The sequence below is a fragment of the Varroa destructor genome, unplaced genomic scaffold (genome assembly GCF_002443255.2).
Source record: "Varroa destructor unplaced genomic scaffold, Vdes_3.0 BEIS01000005.1, whole genome shotgun sequence".
NCBI lineage: Eukaryota > Metazoa > Arthropoda > Arachnida > Mesostigmata > Varroidae > Varroa > Varroa destructor.
This window is the reverse complement of record NW_019211458.1, coordinates 13,590,171-13,609,483: the sequence shown is the minus strand read 5'-3', so window position 1 is coordinate 13,609,483 and position 19,313 is coordinate 13,590,171. Positions and strand designations below refer to the sequence as shown.

The following is a 19,313-nucleotide window of genomic DNA, read 5'->3' as shown; positions in this document are numbered from 1 at the left end:
ATATATAATCCTATACCAATACAATATATATATATGTATATATATATATATATACACACACACACACAGATACACACACACACATATATATATATATATATATATATATATACCTGCAGGATTTGTATGTGTTTGTCACCTCGATGTTGTTTGTTATCGACTCAGTCTCGATTCTGTGACAATTCCGGCGGGCGCCAGGTGCGCGTTTTCTGCCATTGCAATTTCCGCTGGTCAATGGACAACACGATCGTCACTTGAACGGATGTTTGACTGTGGCGGTGGTAAGCGTACTTCGTTTTGTTTCACGGTGCTGTTGCGAAGCTTGTCGGACGTCTGGCCCCAACAGGACGAACCTAGCCAGAGCAGGCCGCTGAGCGAAGAGGGATACTGGTGTCGTTATCAAGCAGTGTTTACCAAAGACCATGGCCACGCTGATCAAGTGAAGTTTACGGTCGGAAAGCGTCTTTCGTTATAATCGCGAGCAGCGGCCGATCGGCCAGTAGTCATGAATAACCAGCTGGTTACTTGATGCATCAGGTCTTCGTTCGTCTCTGATGGCCTAACACTGACTGAGTGCCTGACGGCGAAAGACCGAGTACTCCTTTAAGGGGCAACAGCCTCTAAGTAGAGCCTGCGCTAACTTAGTTATACTTAAACATACATAAACGCAGTATACTGCGTCGCAATTAGTGCAACTAGAGCCGGATTAAGCGTACTGGTCGCAAGTGGATAGCAGAATGAATCGATGAAAGCGGATATTGTTTACATGGGATGCGCATAGGCTGGGCAAGCCACAATGGACTTTTTTTTTTTCGTTTTTCATCTCTTAACACTCAATATCTAATGGCCACCCCTGACTTATCGGGATGCAGGTGTACAATTTGTGCGTATGAGAGATGGTTAAATCGCTGATAGACCAGTAGGCCAATGACGGTAGAGTTGCTGTGGCTACCGTTGAATTTCCCTCTCGGCTCTATTGCGAAGTAAGGTCCATACTACAGCTATTGTTGATCGGACAGCAGCAGAAAACAGCACCATCAGCACGGTAAAGCCCATTCCGACTGATCAGTAGTTGTCATCGTAGTAACAATCGCGGACTGAAGGATCACGCTTATTATATAAGTAATTTAGTCCTCTTTAGGCAGGTGTTCGAGTGTCAAGAACGTCAACTGATGTCAGCAGCCAAATGAACAAAGACTTTGATTCCATTACTAATGTTGTGCGCACAGATCAGCGTGCTGTGCCTGTCGTCATGTCCTACCATTTAGAAGGGCCTTTCTAATGGGCTCAGCTGTCGTCAGAGTTAAGTTTTGTTCGTTAGTGCAGGCGACGTACAAAATATTGTGCTTTTCGTGGTATTTCAAATGTCATTCTCCATGTCAGTGTTGTATAGTTATAACAATAGTCTACAATTTATCACTTTCTGTTCGCACGTTCGCATACATTTAACCTATTCGCTAAGTATCAATCAGACAATCAGCAGGATGGAAAACAAACAACCATTGTGTGTATGTGTCCATATATGCAGTGCCAACCAGTGTCTGCATACATTTCAGCGGGCGGCTTCACATGTTTATTGTATGTACGCAGATCTCATCATGTGTATAAGTAGAAGTACACATGGAAAACGTAGAAATGTTGTGTCGAGAAGACATACGGATCGTCATGCAAACGCTGGCATGTTTATTAAAAACAATATATAGTAGCTGGTGGAGTGGAAAGACACTGACGAAGTTACTGTTTTCACCTTTAATGTAACAACCTCGCTCAATGCATAGAAGTTTGTTTCAGTCAGCTTCTTCCACTCAGATCCGACAAATATCGTAAAGGGGGTGCTGAGATATTATCTATCTCAGCACCCCCTTAGTTACAGGTTACACAGTGGCACCTTCTGAAAATCAATGAGCAATAATTACGTAACAAGGGACGAAACATAGAAATCTAAAGAGGCTAGAGAATTATTTTGGATTTATTAGATAAATGCGTGAAGGTTGGTGTTGGGCCTCTTTCGCAGGTTCGTCTGCCTGTCTGTCTCGGTTGCAGTGCTTTGGAGAACTTTAGGATCCTGGGGAACAATGTCTGAGTGAGTGACGGTGATCTCGTGCTGGCAAAGTGGGATCTTGCTAAAGGCGGCCCCAAAACATCGACTTCGAGATTCATCTTAATGGTCAAACCAGATAGGATTAAAAAGATGACTTCGAGGGGCGTCTCCATCGACTGGTTTATTGTAAAACTTCTAAAGTGCTCGATTCTTCAGATATCGAACAGCAATCTTACAATCGATCGTTTCGCAGTTTCTCGATGTTGGTGGTAGTTCTAATTGCCTGTGTATGAAACTAGGCGAGCTAGGCCAATTATAGCCTAGTATAATTAGCAGCTGACACCTATTCAAGCAGAGATGCATTCGCGTATGCCTATTAAGTCTTTATGAGTATTCAGCTGCTCATGTTGTACCACCATTATATAGCTGTGCTTTGCTTTCCCTTCTATTGCTAAATTAGCTGCTTGACGTGGCCTGACACGGTTATTCATAATGCAGTACATACAGCACTTTCTTTGACAATACGTTTCCGGTGCATAACTGACCCCTGTAACATAAACACCTGTCGCCGCTATTTCCCTCTGATGGAGGCTTCCGTTGGTGTCTAGGCATTTTCGATCAACAAAACGATCATATGTTATACATTTCATAATTGTTTATAGCCTTTCTATACAGACTCACTCAGTGTTTTAGATGTACTCATAGACTCGTGGTCATGGTTTGTGTGGATAAGTATATCCTGGTCGTATAGTTCTGCTTGAGCCATGACTTCTTTTAGATCTTTGTGTTCAGTAGTATACTGGATTGTTTATGATTATACGTTGATTTTTGCAGTATGCTTTCATTTTTGACTGGGTCCTCCATTCGTGAGACCATGCTCGCCTGCGCTCTCGGAATTTCCAAGGAATAGCTGAAAATGCGCACGATTGTTTTCACTGCCATCAAAACATACAGTGAAACGGGCTCGAAAGATGGAGTTGTTTTAAATATTCACAACAACAACAACAACACCAAGGTTAATAACATGTCGCTTTACCATGGTGCAATCCTGTTGGATAACTGTAAAAGTGTTTTAGCAGGGAGTAGTGGCAGGCCACACGAAGACAATCAAATCCACTATCGTCATTAATCATCAATCAACCAAGGATGACAAAGGCAGGAGCGGTATCTGAGATCATCCTTAGTGTCCTATTCGTATTATAGAGATAAGCTTCGTATCATCTTCTCTAAACATGCTTGTCGCTTTTCTTAGCCATAGCTTAAACTGTTATTATTGTTGTGATGATCTATTAGGCCGCTATAAAATTCTCTGGGTTGATCCTTTGCAATAGGAGTCGTCAATTGTGCTATATCAAATATATATGTTGACTAAACGTGTCAATCTAGGGTAATTTTTTTTACAAATTTTACTATGTCAATAGAATTTTCAAGCTTTCGCCCATTAAGATATCAATACACACTGCTCGGAGTTTTTGTGCTTATATATACATATATGTGTGTGTATTGTGGAAGATTGTTGTCCATTTGTTTAAGATCCTGTAACATGTTCATGAATAACGGCGTCACCAATAGTTGCTCAACAATATCCAAGTTGATTTTGTACCAACGTGCGTTATTACATACGTTGTATAACAGAAGTTCGAAGAATTATGACTAAAATAGTTTTCTTTATTGACACAAATTGTTCTGAGTATGTATGTTAATCTATTACTAATATACCATACTAGCTAATGTAACGCACTTCTTGAGGCAATTTAGGAGTACCACAAAGTGGTACGCTTTTCGCTGTCACAGTTTGAATTTATAATATTCCGAGATAACTAACAGAGGGATCTACATATGCTTTTTTATTGATGCGTCTGCTCACAAACCCCAGCAAAGTACGCCGGCTTACTCGTTTACTTAATAAGAATTTACCAACAAATGATCGAACGCAATTGCACCTTCATACCGTCTACGTACTGTTAAGAAATAAAATTAGAAAGAAGTACAATTAGACTTAAATGGTATTGTACGTCGGATTTATGAGAAGAAGATACGTTAAGCGCGCTTATGCTAAGCTACACTCTTTTCCACAGTTATGAAAACATTGTCGTTAAATATCTTTCCCGTTTATTTGGCACATATTTAACAAGACTTAGTAACCTGTGCTGAATGTCTGCCGGTTTTCTTCGGGTGTCTACCCTCAAGAAAGCGCACCTGTGCTACGTCAACATTAAGCAGCAAATAGTTCGCTTTGTCGCTGACAGGATTACCTGTTATAATTCCCAGATTTGTTGACTCTGCTCCGACGGCGATTGTCATTGATGCTGCCGATCGATCGTGTAGGCTGATACTGGTCTACAGCGCACCTCAATGTGTCACGCTGTCAGCAGTGGCACGCGTAATGCCAGCAATGTTCAATTAGTATAGTTGTGATAGTTCATGGCTATCTTCTACGCTATTCCGTATTAATATACCATATATTCTCTCCATGCGTTTTTTTGATTTATCAGTATTTACGCGTCGTACGGCCGCGTGCCGCTGAAGCACAATTACACGTCAGGGGCGAGGATGAACACACTCAGTACTTGTCGCTTGTTTGTCTCAACTATCCAGTCATAGCTCTGGTAGCAGGAATATCCGCTCTGGTTTCATGAGATCAGCGATGGTACGGCGAACGGCGGCATCAGCAGCAGATCCGCTGCGTCCGCACGCTTAATTCGTACGGCTCTACGACCACGGCCGCGATGCTGAAGGCAAGCTAAGCTAAAACTATACACTATACAGCACACACTCACCAGCAGCGTCAGCTTTTGAATGCGTGGCTGTACGAGAGTGGCACCAACAATAATAACGAAAACAGCAAAGGCAGCGACAACGACAAAAGCTTGTTGTTGGTGTTGTCGGTTCGCTCACTCTGGATGTCGTCATTGACGCAGTTGCCCTACAAACCGAGCTTCAACACAGAGTAACAGGCCCGTTTTAGCAGAGGTTGTAGCCGTTTCTGTGTGGGGGCGGTCGTATTAATGGTCGGGCAATTGAGCCAGAAGCTGCGCCACACCGTAGACGCGAAGGCATGACAACGTGCCGCAACAGCAACCAGTCGCTCTTTATCGTTTGATGCTGTAATTCTTTTCGAGATAGTGGATTGGATCGTCGTCTCTGTCGTTGCATGTCGCTGCTGTTGATGACCGCAGCCGCGCAACGATAACCCGCTATACTGACTGCTCTGCCTGACTGACCACGGCCAGTGGAGGCGTGCTAAGCTTGGCCCGGTCGCGCCAGGCTTTCTGGGGCATCGTAGAGCGACGCCGCTGGGCAGGGAATGCTGCTAGCTTTGAGAGCTCTTAGGAAAAGGGGAAACTGAAAAGGAGTAGTAGGGAATATTGTTGCACTTAACTGCTTATTTGCAACCTTATCGTGCGAAAACTACGGCAGTTTTAAGTGCAATGACAGCATCGTTCGACAAAGACAAGCAAGCGGCCTTCTACGTATGTGTAGTGTTGCTTATTGTTTTAGAATAGTACATGTAGTAACATTATTGTTACTTAGCTGAGGTAAATACTGTCGTAGAGCTTTTGCTGGAGTTTACTGCTGTCGCGACAGAAGTATGTTTTGGCGAAGCTGCCCATGGAACAAACGGACGGCATTTGTGTCATTTGTATGCCTGTCCGTGTGAGAGCGTGTTATTGACACGAACCTCTATCGCTACGATGGCGATCGAGGCCGCTTATTAGCGCAATTAGGGGCATGAGTGCATGGGCCGGCTGCTCCCAGTCCTTTGGCAGCCGATGGCGCCGATTGCAGCACTCACGTTGAGCAAGCGCGAAACTGCCGAAGCTGCCATTGCCGTCACTCTAAAGACATTGACGACAACGCCATTAGAAAAATATGTACATTATATATACATATATATGTATCTGTAATATGACGAGCACTTAAGTTATATATCAGTGTTACACTTAGAGCGAACAGCGGATCAACGAACAGCATAAGCTGCAAATGAATAAAACCATATGCATTAGTAATGTCAGCAACAGTAACAACATGTGAGTGCATTTCTGTCGCTAGGCATGAGCCATCCGTGTGCAAACAGGTATACGGCCATTCACATGTCCTCAGCCGGCAGAAGACACTGCTCACGAGGGGAAAGATTTGCACACATGTTATGTGTCCATCGTGGCATTGTGCGCATCGACAACTGCGAAGAAGATGAGAGCGGAGTTTTTGTCCAAGTATTCGATATCTTCGTTCGTTTAGCCATGGGATTGGTCATCATTCGATCTCAGCTGTCAAAACTGCAACACGGATTGTGCATTGGGACTCAAGGGGTGTATATTGAAAATTAAAATTTTCTTTCTTGTATGCCCTCTTCTGTAAGGATCGTCCCGCATAACTTATGGAAGAGTAATTGGGTTGTCAGACTTCGTATGTACACATTGCATAGATAATATGTATATATTAATAGTAATATATATATCAAGCAGTCTAGGAAGGAGTGCTGACCGTGAGGTGTCATGATCGGCCTCCTGTGATTGTGGATGCTAACAAATGATTTCATGTTTGCGTATCTATCCGTAAACATACGAAGTCATCATAAGCTTGCTCTACAATGATTCGTTGTAGATCATCGGAATCTTCAGCTTCCTGTTGGCTCCGTGTGTTAAATGAATTGCGGCTCCCCTCGACGTCCTCGCATGTTTCTGATATCTGTATGTGTATGTGTGTCTATGTAACATCAACTCGTCAATACACAACTATGGCCCCTACTACTATAATACCAACTCATTGAATTATGACAAGCACATTTGGCGTTCATTGTCAGTGGCGATAGGATAAAAAGGCAAGTGGGATAATAGGTACCACTAGCAACCTTAAGCGCTGCGGCAGCGATGCTGTTCTGTACTTTGGACATGCTTGGAAAATTTCATTAAGGAAACTTTAATATAAAGCTGTGTACCTGCTACATTTTTTGGGATTCCTGTTACTGCCCCACGGATCTGTAACCGCACGATGCTTACTCAAGGCGCCTCGCACAGACACGATGATGAACGATACCGGCACTAACGGTGGTAGCAGTATCAGTGGTACTTTTAGATGGCGTACAAGCCGCTTTTTCGTCCTTTTTTCTGTAGCGTCACCAGCACCAGCAACATGGCCGGTCACGAGCCTGAGTCGGTATTGTCGGACGGCAACTAACGCTTCAGGGCGGGCTGATTGCCGTTCCACAGGGCGGAAGAATTTTTAAGCACGTAAAGGAAACAGTGAAAGGCAAAACATAAAATCATCAACAACAGAGTGTGATAACGAATTGTCAAACTATTCGCCTAACATTGAGCTGTTTATTATCGATGTATTCCCATATCTGATTTTATTAAAGACAGTTACCCGCAGAAAAAGATATATATATTACAGAGATGTACTTATCGAATAGCATTTACTAAAGTAAGGCATCGATGAGGAGTGGGTGATGATTCAGTTGGTTGTAAACCAATAGCGAATATATTGACGGCACAGGCCAAAATAAACGTAGACATACAAATTCGCTTCTTGATTAATAATCTTAATTATTAATTCATATCTATTAGTCAACCCTCCTTTTGTTTCCTCTGCTTGTTCGTGCATCCATTTGTCATAAGTAATTCTCATTTTACAATTTACTCGGTAATAATCAGTAGATGAACCGACAGCCTTTGCCCTTGCCGCCAGGGATTAATCAGACGTAATGGGGCGTATGCCTTCGAAATAAGAGATTACCAGTTCGTACAGTCTTATCGTCATAATGTCATCGTCAACTGAATGTAGTCAAACAGAACCGTAACAACGAATAGAACCATGGCTATCGAAGCATTGTCAAGGCACCTGTTCTATCCCTCCAAGTCGACTCTTTCTTTGTAAATTATAAATTTATTTAGGTTTGCTCAGGATCCGTATGAAAATAGAAAATTCTACGTTCCGTTTAGGAGATTTAGGGGGTTTTCATGATTTTATCGTAAGCTAAAATAGGAGCCTTAGGTTCCATTCTGATGCGGGGTAGAGATACATAGGGTTTTGTGGGTGTGCGTATTTGAACCGACACGATATGCCGCGGCTATAGCCGGTCGACTCAGATTTGCCGGCTGGGCAGTGGGTCGAATGAGAACATGTGGCGGTGGATGGCTAAATTTAGAGGGACTATACTAACACACGCGAAGCTCTCGGCAACAGCATAGCGACCGCCCTTACAATGACACTACGCAATATATGCGACATAGGTAACTCTGACCGGCTGTCCGCACGCGGCATTGAAATACGAATGCTGTTTGTCTACTTGCTTGCTACTAAGATGGAGTGACCTCGCTCACGTAACAATGTTAATATTGTCTGTACTAGGCAAGAACGTAAGATTGACTGCTTGTCTTACCTAAGTTATGGCAGATCACAGTATTATTTACGAAAAGATCTCGACGTGTGATAATTTTACTGATAGAGATTAACATCAAGTTGGTTGTAGGTCAGTGGGGTTTCGGTGGGGTCTTCGGAATACAATTGAAGCAACTAGTACTAAATGATAATTATATACGCTCTGGAGCAGGTCTAGTAGATTACAGTCACAACTGTCTGTCACGACATGCATGCTGTAAGTCAACTTGTATAGAATGTATATCGAACAATGTGACTCGCTAATATGGAACTGGCATTTAGGACTTTTTTTTTCTAATTCAAATAACCCAAAACTGCAATGTCTCGCAGTGGAAGTTTTCCGCGTTTAGAAGAGAAAAAGAAGCTAGTAGGAAAGGATTTACGTCTTCGAGGCAGCTCAACGCGAACTAGAAACTCGAAATACGTTTTTTAGGTAATTCGACGAAATTATTCATCAGTATTCGATAGGAAGTTCTCTTACTTCATATTAAACAACGCGCAACTCTTTATAAGTGAAACTGTATGTTTTACTGATCCGTTTCAAGGGATGCTCGCCAGATGGCGCCATTGAATCTGTAACCAAAGCCTCGCCTGCTCTCTCCACGTTTAGCATTGGCCTCATCAGCTGTTTATAATCACAAGTGAATCCAAGTAACGCTGTTCGTTCTTTCGATAATCATCTTGCACATGAAGTTTTGTGAAAAATACGCTTGGTGTTTTTTCTTATCTGTACTTCAATAATGGGTATGTTACTCTAGCTAAAAGTGCAGTGTTTCATAGCGTAGTAAAAGTTTGTTTACTGTTATCTGAACGAAACGAAGCCAATAGATGAAGTGGTATTTGAAATTTTCAAAAATACAATATGTCAGTTCGAATCGATTATAATACGATGTGTATCGGTCATAATTTTGGGTGAGCAGCATCAGAATTAGATGGTTATCGCTATTTGGCACAATAAGGCTGTTTACGAACGATTTAACATGCCACATACGACGTGGCTAGCCAAGTTAGTACAGGCTGTACGGGCAGGTAGCGTGAAAAAAAGAGCCGCAATTAATGTACTGGCTTTTTTGGCTGGCTCTCTTCTAAATATGAAGAAAATAGACTATGCTTTCGTTCACCGGTACGTGTGACTATATGAACGAAATTAAAAGATTGAATTTAGGATTGACCTTTTGTCAGTCTCGTCTAATCACTGTTATTTCATTCTGTGTTTCTATCACGTAGGTAACGGAATCGAAAGCGGTATTGTAATGAGCCGCGGCGAAAGGGGCAGCGGAGCTGGTGGTAAGGGGGGCGGCGGAGCCGGTGGGGGCGGAGGAGGAGGTGGAGGAAAAGGCAACAACAAAGGCCAAAGCCGAGGTAGACGAAAGGAGAATTCGGCCGTTGTGAATAGCTCATTAGCACCGCATGCCGTCAATATGAATAGCGCCAGCAATAGCAGTGGCCCGCCAGCGATTGTCACCAGCAGCACCTCAAGCAGTAGCAGTTTTCTGGCTAACTGCTCACGAGATAACAGCAGTAGCAACAATACAATGTCAACAAATGGCAGCAGTATCAACAACGCAATACCGACAACATCGCTAACAATAGTCTCAGCAGCACCGGGGGCTTTGGCGACAATAAGCAGCATCAACAGCAACAGCACCAGCTGTAGTAGTAACAAAAGCCATAACCAGAGCAGCGGGGGGGCTCTGATGGACAGTCATCAATCCAGTCTCGACAATGGTTAGTGATTGCGCGGCTTTCCCGAAATGCTCGTGGTTCGAGTCGGCCAAGCCGGCTTATCTGTGTCTCGGGAAGAGCGTCAACACGTTAGCCAAGGCCTTCGGCTTTCGATTTTCGTTGTCAATAGGTGGGCTAGGTAAAATGATTGATTCTATCGCTGAAGATAGTCGTCTGCTTTAATATGGAAAGCACAATTTTTAACAATACAAGTTTGCATCCATCGCCACTTAAATCTTTGTAAGGTATAGGATGATCAGTGTGCAGAATTTAAGCATTGGTATTGCAGATATAGGCATTCGTCAAGGACTACATGCTGAAATAATCATACTAATAACAGTAACTGATCAATTCCTTAATTTCATATCGGTGTTGTGCTGGCTTGCGTCGGTACTGTTATTATTATTTTGCTTATTCGTAGGGGACAGTGCCCACTCGTCGTTGGCTGGTGGAGGGACTGAAGGATCGACGCCAACCGAGAGCATTTCTTCGGTAAGCCTCGACGATGATGCATTACAAACGTCCACGGGAGCTACAACACACCACAACACGCATCATCACAACAATAGCAGTCATCCGCTGCTTATTTCAACAAATAGTTCCTTTCAACTTTCCCTTCAACAGAATCATCATCACCACCACCATTATCACCACCATCATCATCACAGTCCACCGAATAGTCCCCAATCCCCGCCTACGCCTGGGGATCTCAGGGGATCACAGGGAAGTGGTAGCTCGTCTGCGGCGGATGTTCCACCAGTGACGGCGGCGGTGTCGTCGTCATCGGTTCGAAGCGGACGAAATAGTCAAAGCAGTCATAGTCAGGGGGGCAATGGTAGTCAGACTCGCGTCAGTAACGGTACGCCTCCTCCTCCTCTTCGGGGAAGTCCACCGCTATCATCGGCAGGGGCGGCGGCGGCGGCGGCGGCAACGGCGGCGGGTGGAGGAGGAGGGGGTGGTCATTCGCACCGTAACTCGATGAACAGCAACGTTACTATCGCAAGTGCTCACCAAGGCCACCACAGCAGTAGTAGCAAAGTTGATGAACAACAGACACGTGTTGGAACGACTGGTAAAGTCGAACGAGGTGATGGCGATGCGAATGCGCGAACGGCGATGACATCTTCAACAGTGGCAGATAAAGAGAATATAAGTGGCAGCGCTTGCACCATAAAGGACGATTCAGCTAGAGATAACCGAGCAACGGTAACTACGCCCACCGATAAAAGCAGCACCTGCAGTAGCAGTACAGGCAAGGGGCCTCGAAGCTTAGGCAGACTTGAAAAGGATCTATCGCGACAAATTTCCACACTTACCAGACACGCACCGCAGGTTCGTAGGCAATAGGCCGCTCTTTGCCCTTTTTCTTGATTTTTCTCTAGCGCTACGCTGCTTAGATGTGCTAATTTACCACACACGAAGGAGTTGTGCATGTGGTTGTGTCTGTGTATATACAGATTACTATTCGAAATTAATAGATAGTCGATGCAGTTGCATTGTTAATGAACTTCGAATTCCAACAATGACTAAACAAGACTTGGCTACGGTAAGCAGGTGTGGTTAGTTCCGGCACCTTCGGTGACATATACCATATTATATAGAAAAAAGGTAATTGCGACAACGATTAACGAGTTGTATATGTATGTTTATATCACTCCGCCCTTACAGGTTCCAAAGAGGTTTGATGAGGCGGAGCACGAGGTAACGAAGACTTTTGATAAACTACTGAATGCGATTCGATCGCAGCGGGAGAGCATTCTAAAGGATTTGAAGACGCTGCGAAGAGCAGCCGAGGCGTTATTACACAATCGCAGGGTGGAAGCTGAAGATCTCAAGCGGCGTGTAGCCGAAGTAAGTCACTGTGAAATTATACGTGCTGTCGTGTTACAGATTGCTTTTATCCACTACAGAGGTCACTATTTATAGAAACAATGGTGCAGGTATATATTTCACTTGGAGTAGTTATAAAACAGTTCACTTAATGCCTTATACAACGGCACTCGTTCCTTGTAAACAGTAGAAATTTTCAGAAAACAATATGACCAATGTTTTCAGAACGAAGCGTTGCCGGATGAGGAAATGGAAACGTTGAAGTGCGACCTTCGGCGATTCGTCGCGGAGAAAGAGGTTGACATCTCACTTGGAGAGACAAAGCCACTGATAATTGATAAGTGCTTAGTGGATTCTCTGGTTACGAAAATAAGCTCACTTGGGACGACTCAACGACTCAATGATCCCTACGAAAGTCGTGCAACTACGGCAAGAAATGTGCCACCTCTACCTGAGGAAAGTGAGGTCTCAGTACCGGAACCTGTCGCAGCCGTATCGGAAAAGGTGCAATCGGTTCAGCCGTCGGTCCATCATCACAATCATCATCAACAACAGCAGCATCAACCGCGATCCTCACCGCCGACGCCTGTGGTGGCAGTAGCACCTTTGACGCCAGCTCCAATAGCTGCTCAGCCTCCAGCTCCGTCGGCGACGATTGTTGCCCCCGTTCAGTCGCATCTGCCGCCGCCGTTGCCACAGTCACATCCCGTAATAGCCGCGCAACCTCAACCCTTGCCGCAACAACAACAGGCTCCGCCATCAGTATCGGGACCGCAGCCGTCGGCTCCGCAACAGCAGTCTGTTCCGGTTCCACAGCCAATCCAGCCGATGCAGCCGATGCAGCAAGTTCAGCAGCCACTCGTGGTGCAGCAGGCCACTCCACAACACACAGCTACCGTCGTAACAACAGCACCTATTGCCCCTCCGCACCTTGCGCCTGTACAGGTACCACTGACCGCCAATGTACCCCAGCATCATCAGCATTTGGGCGGGGTACCCACAGGTGTTGTCCCGCAAAAACCTCACCACCAACCACATGGTCATCCGCCACACCCGGTTTCGCATGCGGTCACCCATCCGGTGACGGTACAGGGCGGACACGCCACTCATACGGGTCATGGTGCCATACCGCAGAACATGATGCTCGTTGAACAGGGGGCGCCGGGGATGCAGTCGACATATTTAATTCAATTCCCGTCATCAACATTGCTTGTCCACCCGAACATAGTTCCTCACAACTTGACCATTTTAGGTACTCCGCAAGCACCACAACAGATGCATCCGCATCTGGACGATCCATCTGGGGGACATGCGTTGCATGGACCGCCCCATGTGCCACCGCACACTGGACATGCCCCACACGGGCCTCACCCCGCCCAGCAACATGGCGGCCACGGAGGTCACAATGTACCCCATCCTTCCGCTCAACATCAGCCTCACCCGAGTCGTTCGCCGCAAATCAAAGTGGCAGCCTCACCTCCCCTGACAGCTGATTCACCAGTTGCGTCTGCTGCTACGCCGGGCGATGATTATCAGGTGATTAGATATCCGGAAAACCTAATTAAATTTAAGCGCAGATTAGAGAAAAATTATTGAGAAAATAGCTGCATGTATATCTCGTTTTTGAATTAGGATGGGGCATTATGACTAATGCGATTAGAGCGTTTTCTGTCGCATAGAATGGGGCTCACTTGAATGTTTCTTATTCCTTCATTATAGACAAAAAGCTACTTCGTATTTCAGGTGTAAACTACGCTTTACCATATTGACCGCAATACAGGCCAGATTAAAACCATTTATTTCGTTATGCTACCTCACTATTAAACTGTAGTAAGATTACTCAACAGTTTCTTCCACTCCGCATCTCTCGTGGCCACTTTATGCCGTTTCATAAAAGCGTACTTCTTTTTTTTTTATATTTAATATCGGAAGTCTAACTTTATTAATATAGAAGTTATCCTGCTTTTCTCTATTGTCACTCGTTGGTTTTCCCTTCAATATAAAATTTTTCTTACTTTTTATCACGACAGGTGGATCACCCAGCAAACGTAATTACACGGGGAAGCCATATGGGGGGCAATCACAGCGGTAGCGGAATCCGTTACGGCGGTAATCAGACGGGAGCTGGCGGAGGCGGCCACAGTGGCGGGGGCAATTACAACGGCGGACACCACCACGGAGCTGGAGCAGGAAGTGGAGGCGGGGGCAGCGGCAACAACAGTGGTTACAATCGTCGCGTCGGTGGCGGAGGAGGGGGCAGCAACAATCCAAGCGGGGGACAACGAGGTGGTGGTGGTAGCCGTGGCGGCTTCAACCAGCGTAGCACGTGGGGCAACCAGAACAGCAACTATAACAATGCTAACAACAATAGCCGCGGAGCTCAGCCGCCAACATTTCATGGAGCGCCCCAGGGTGGGCAACAGCAGCAGATTCAGCAGCAGCAGCAACAGCAGCAACAACAACAGACCCAGCAACAACAGGACCAGCAGCAACCGCAGCAGCAGCCGCAGCAAAATTACAACGGTAAGACGCTTTGTTCGTTTATCTGCTGTGCTCATTAACGATAAGCTGATAAGAGATAATTAAATAATGATGAAGATGATTGTTGTTGTAATCTAACGCGCAAATCGGAAATAATTGTTATGTTGTATGCATTCTATTGGCTTGCACTAATGTTTTCAAAGAATACATTAAAAAACCGTTTCGCCCGAGTAAAAACTGGCTCCTGCAAATAATATGCAGTACCACCTTGATCTTCCTTTCTGAAGTTAGAAAACTTCCAAACGATCAAATCACTTATTGTCGTTTCGGACTTTACTGGCTGGTAAATTGCAGGTTACTCACAGAACAACAGCAGCGTGCGGGGCAGCACCTACTACGGGGCGGGTGGTCAGCCAAGCAACGGTTACCAAGAGGGCTATCGGAGTTTCAACAACAGCAGCGGTGGGGGCCGTGGTGGCAACAATTACCGACGGGGTTCGCAGTCAAGACCGCGTAATCAGGCGACCATTAGTGCCCATGATTAAGAATTTATATTATTACTGATATTGGCCTGCAGCCAAACGTATCCGTTCCTTTTGTCTGCTCGACCGCTGCAGAAACGACCACACACACAACACAAAATACTGTGCCTAACTGTGTGTGCGTGTGGCAGTCTGTGGTATGTGAGCGGCATCTTCATAGGCTGAAAAACAAACTATCACGAAACAGTTACGAACTAATTGCTGAAGAAACAGATAACAGACAAACAAACAAACAAACAACAGACTCACTAACAATAGCTCTATCAGCATCTGAAGATCTTCGATCATTGGTCATATTTATGCCACACAGGCAGATAGATACTACGTACCAATACTCACAGGAAATGCTGCGAGACACTAAGATATTTTCGGGCTAGCAATTCGAAAATATTCATATAGACGGACCGATGATCACACACGACGGACAAAAAAGATAAAGACAAATCAACAACAGATTAATGTCGATAATAATGATGTTGTTGGATGGATGAATGGTTGGATACAGCTGATCTCCAATAGACAGAAAAAAATAGAGAAGAAGGAGGGAGTGCATACAGAGATAACGGACAGAACGATGAGCGCAGGTTGGCTTTAGCCAGTCATGTTTTTTCCCCGGCCCCTTCTACCTAGCTCAATGCTGTTTGTATATAGTTTTTTGCGGTAATAATATAACTAATTACGCTGATAAAGATGGTGGTGATGAAGATATTAACGACGGTAACACCGAAGGTGGTTGAGCATGGTGACAGGCTGCGAAACTGAGTAAGAAAAACAAAAAGGCAGATTTCCTCGCACTAGTGATTGACTGGTCAGCGACTCATCAGTTTTTGTGTGGTGTCATGGGTTGTTTCAGCATCAAAAACAACAAATTAATGAAGAGCAAATAAAAACGAGGATCGCTATGATCGTAAACGGTAGTTGTGGGGATGATGGAGGCCTGAACAGCGTGATACTGCGGTTGATGGGAGCAGGTAGATGGCAGGATAACGACACTGATACGGTGACACGAAATCTCATCTTCGTATATGAAGTGTGCACTGTCTATGTGAAAAACGGAGGGAACTTTTCGTTTTTACGATCGAAGTTTAACAATATAGCAGCTGCTCGAGTAGTGTTAAGATGGCATAGTAGTATTATAGTTATACGGTAGACAAGGGAAGGTTCGTTAATTGTATTATAAGCAACGTCCGCTTTAAAGCGAACAGCCGATAATGTGTTGTTGAGGGTAAGCTATACGCTAGAGTAGTAAATACTCTATACGGATAGTCGTTTATAGGTCTTTCGTCTTTGATCCCTCTGAAATGTATGCAAAAGTAGAGCTGCTGAGGTGGTACAGTGATGGGTTAGCCCAGCGGTAATCGTTGCGTAAGACACGAACTAATTGGATTTTATTCGCCCTCTGTGCTGTATTGTAAAGTCAAATTAGTATCGTTCGACTATGTCGTGTTCTACGGAGCGACTGCTACTACTAGCCTAGTGAATAGACACAGCAGTTTGGTTGTTGTGTGAATGTATCATGTCAGGTGATGGACGTTGAATTTTTGCCGTCGTTAGCCTGACCTCCGTACAGTTTATTCTCTGAGCACGTAAGTCCCATCTTCTTAGCTGTTTAAAAGCTTCTACCAACCGCTGAAAGACGCCAGTGCTCCCAGTCGATCGTTGAATGCGCGCACCCATGCATTTTGCCGTCGCTGTCTTCGGAAGCACGCAGATTCAATCACAGCAGATAGAATTTTGTAGAGAAAACAACATACTGAAATCCGAAGAGGCTGCATTGTACATAACAAGTTGAACGAAGAAAGAAGCATGTTGATGTAAATTAGCATTGACGGTTTTAACGAACGTCGCCAAGGTAACTCTCTCCCTTACTGTTTCTCTGTATAAAAAATGGAAATGAGAAGTAGCATTTCTTCTGCTACAGCTGCTGGAAAAAAAGAGCAGCTCGTTTAATTTGTGGATTCGCTTCGGCCTGCTCGGTTCAGTCTATTCAAAGGGGCTGTCAAAGGCAATTCTTAAGGATGTCCCTCAATAACCTGTCAGCGGACTGTCACATACTTTTCGAAAAGTAAGCCTGCATTGGAACGCAAAATATACCAATCGACAAAAACAACATGCGTGCATACCACTTCTCATAAGCCATTGTCGCGAATTCGAAACCCTATCTGGTTAGCCTATGTCAATAGCATACTTTTTCAATATCCGATGTTCTTCTCTGATATCTGATGTTCTTCGATTCATTTTGTATCGATCAAGTTGTTATTGGTCTCTAATTAAGGTAAAGTGTAGCAGGCGATGCAAAGAACATTCCATCTTCTCATCCATTGTAGTTAATCAGAATGAGAGGAAATTCCTTAATGGTCTATCTTTTTTTATCCGTCTCTCGGCCGTTGTCGGTATCGGCCGGTTGCGTAGTTTTTTAGGTGCCGAAATCGTTTGTTTGCAGTCATCGAAGCTCTACCTAGAAAATTCTTGATTTTGCAAGATATACTCATTTTCATCAACTAGTAGTCCCTTTCATCGACGCTCATTGCAATGGCAATGACAACAACAATAACATAAACGTGTATTGACAATGGATATTGCAGTAGAAACGGATTCTGCGGTTCATCGCTGCAATTTGTATTGGAGAATATAATTTTCGTATGATCTGAGATAGTCGGCGATACGTGTAGCATTTGTGTTGATTGTGGAGCCGTTCTGAACGGGCTTGAACTGGGCGGGGCAGACGTGTTTTCGGATGTTCCGATCTCTGGCCGCGCATCTCTGTCCCACTGCGTAAGTGCAGGGCAATGATCGAGCCACCAAAACCAAAGAGGTGTGGTCGCTGAGGCACCTTGTTGTTAATAATGTGATTGTTAATAGAGGCTTGGAGAAGATGGCAATCTTCTTTTGCACCGGTGCAGTTAATGGTGCAGGTGTGGCTCTTATCAATCAACAATTCTATGAATGTGTTTTCGCTCCCCTTCTCCCATTCGTTTTTTGCAGACGTTTTATGCAGTATGGCATTTTTAGTTAGTGAACCAAATTAATTGTCGTAGTATAATATTATTGAGATAAAAATAATAATCCACCATTTTTCAGCTACCGCATATAATATTATAAGGAATATTTTTAAGATGTAATTTTTTGACCCCTCTATTTAAATTACCTGTAAGTTTGCATGTGCATCTAGAAAATTCAAGGTCAAGTGGGCTATTATAAAGAACCGTTTCATTAGCTTTCTGTTTTTCTCTCAGAAGCGGTATAGCTGCCCTATAATACTGCCGACCAAGTCGGCGACCACACCCCTTGTTGCATTTGCTTCTCATTTTTTATTTATTACAGTCTATATATATATAATAAGCATTATAGCTATATATATTATATATTACTGTGTATCACAACAACGACAATGATTATACGCTGAGATGATAATAATAAGATGAGATCAAATGTACTAATGACTACCGCGTGCATCAGTTGAGGTCAGCGAGTCAAGCTTTTTGTTTTTTCGTGTACACTTGTTTTTCAATCATAGTTTTTCTTTTCATGTTTGCAAGATTAAGAGGGAGAGAGAAAGAGCAAAATGACATAAATAGAATAAGAGGTTAGGTTAGTTGTTTGAATGTTTGATATCATTGATCATCATTGCGTAGAGCGGCAATAAAGGCCAACGGAAGGGTATATATGCTATTTATTATATCTACAAGTGATAAAAAATAAGACACGTGCAGGTTATAAAAGTGGGAAAAGAAGCAAACCATAACACGACATCTAGATATTAAAAAAAGGCTCGCGTAAGTCAAAACAACCCCCAGCCAACAAAAATAGACAAAAAAAAATACACCAACATTGAGAAACGCAAATACGTTATACGCGTCGATCACTCACTATAAAACGACTGACATGATAGAGCGCCGTCGGCGAACCACGGACAATTGCCGAAAACTATGGCTCTAAAACTTGAACTAAATTGATCATGAGAGGAGATAAGGTAATAGTAGCTGACTATACATAGCAAGTAGTCTATATACATGCATATATACATATATATATATACATATATACATATATACACACACACACACAGACACACACACACACACAACACCCACACACACACACACACACACACACACACACACACACACACACACACACACACACACACACACACACACACACACACACACACACACACACACACACACACACACACACACACACACACACACACACACACACACACACACACACACACACACACACACACACACACACACACACACACACACACACACACACACACACACACACACACACACACACAC

At 44.0% G+C, this 19,313-nt stretch overlaps 1 protein-coding gene across 1 annotated transcript in view; it reads left to right on the top strand.

Annotated features, from left to right (window-relative positions):
• LOC111251274 (uncharacterized) overlaps nt 1–18,831 on the top strand; it is a 19,438-nt gene extending 607 nt beyond the window's left edge. The window contains exons 2-8 of the mRNA XM_022807711.2: nt 9,653–10,153; nt 10,572–10,642; nt 10,775–11,482; nt 11,819–12,001; nt 12,206–13,516; nt 14,011–14,503; nt 14,816–18,831. Of these exons, the coding sequence (XP_022663446.1) occupies nt 9,653–10,153; nt 10,572–10,642; nt 10,775–11,482; nt 11,819–12,001; nt 12,206–13,516; nt 14,011–14,503; nt 14,816–15,006 (3,458 nt within the window). The 3' untranslated portion in view covers nt 15,007–18,831. The remainder of the gene's footprint in view (nt 1–9,652; nt 10,154–10,571; nt 10,643–10,774; nt 11,483–11,818; nt 12,002–12,205; nt 13,517–14,010; nt 14,504–14,815) is intronic.
• Nucleotides 18,832–19,313: the final 482 nt, after the last annotated feature.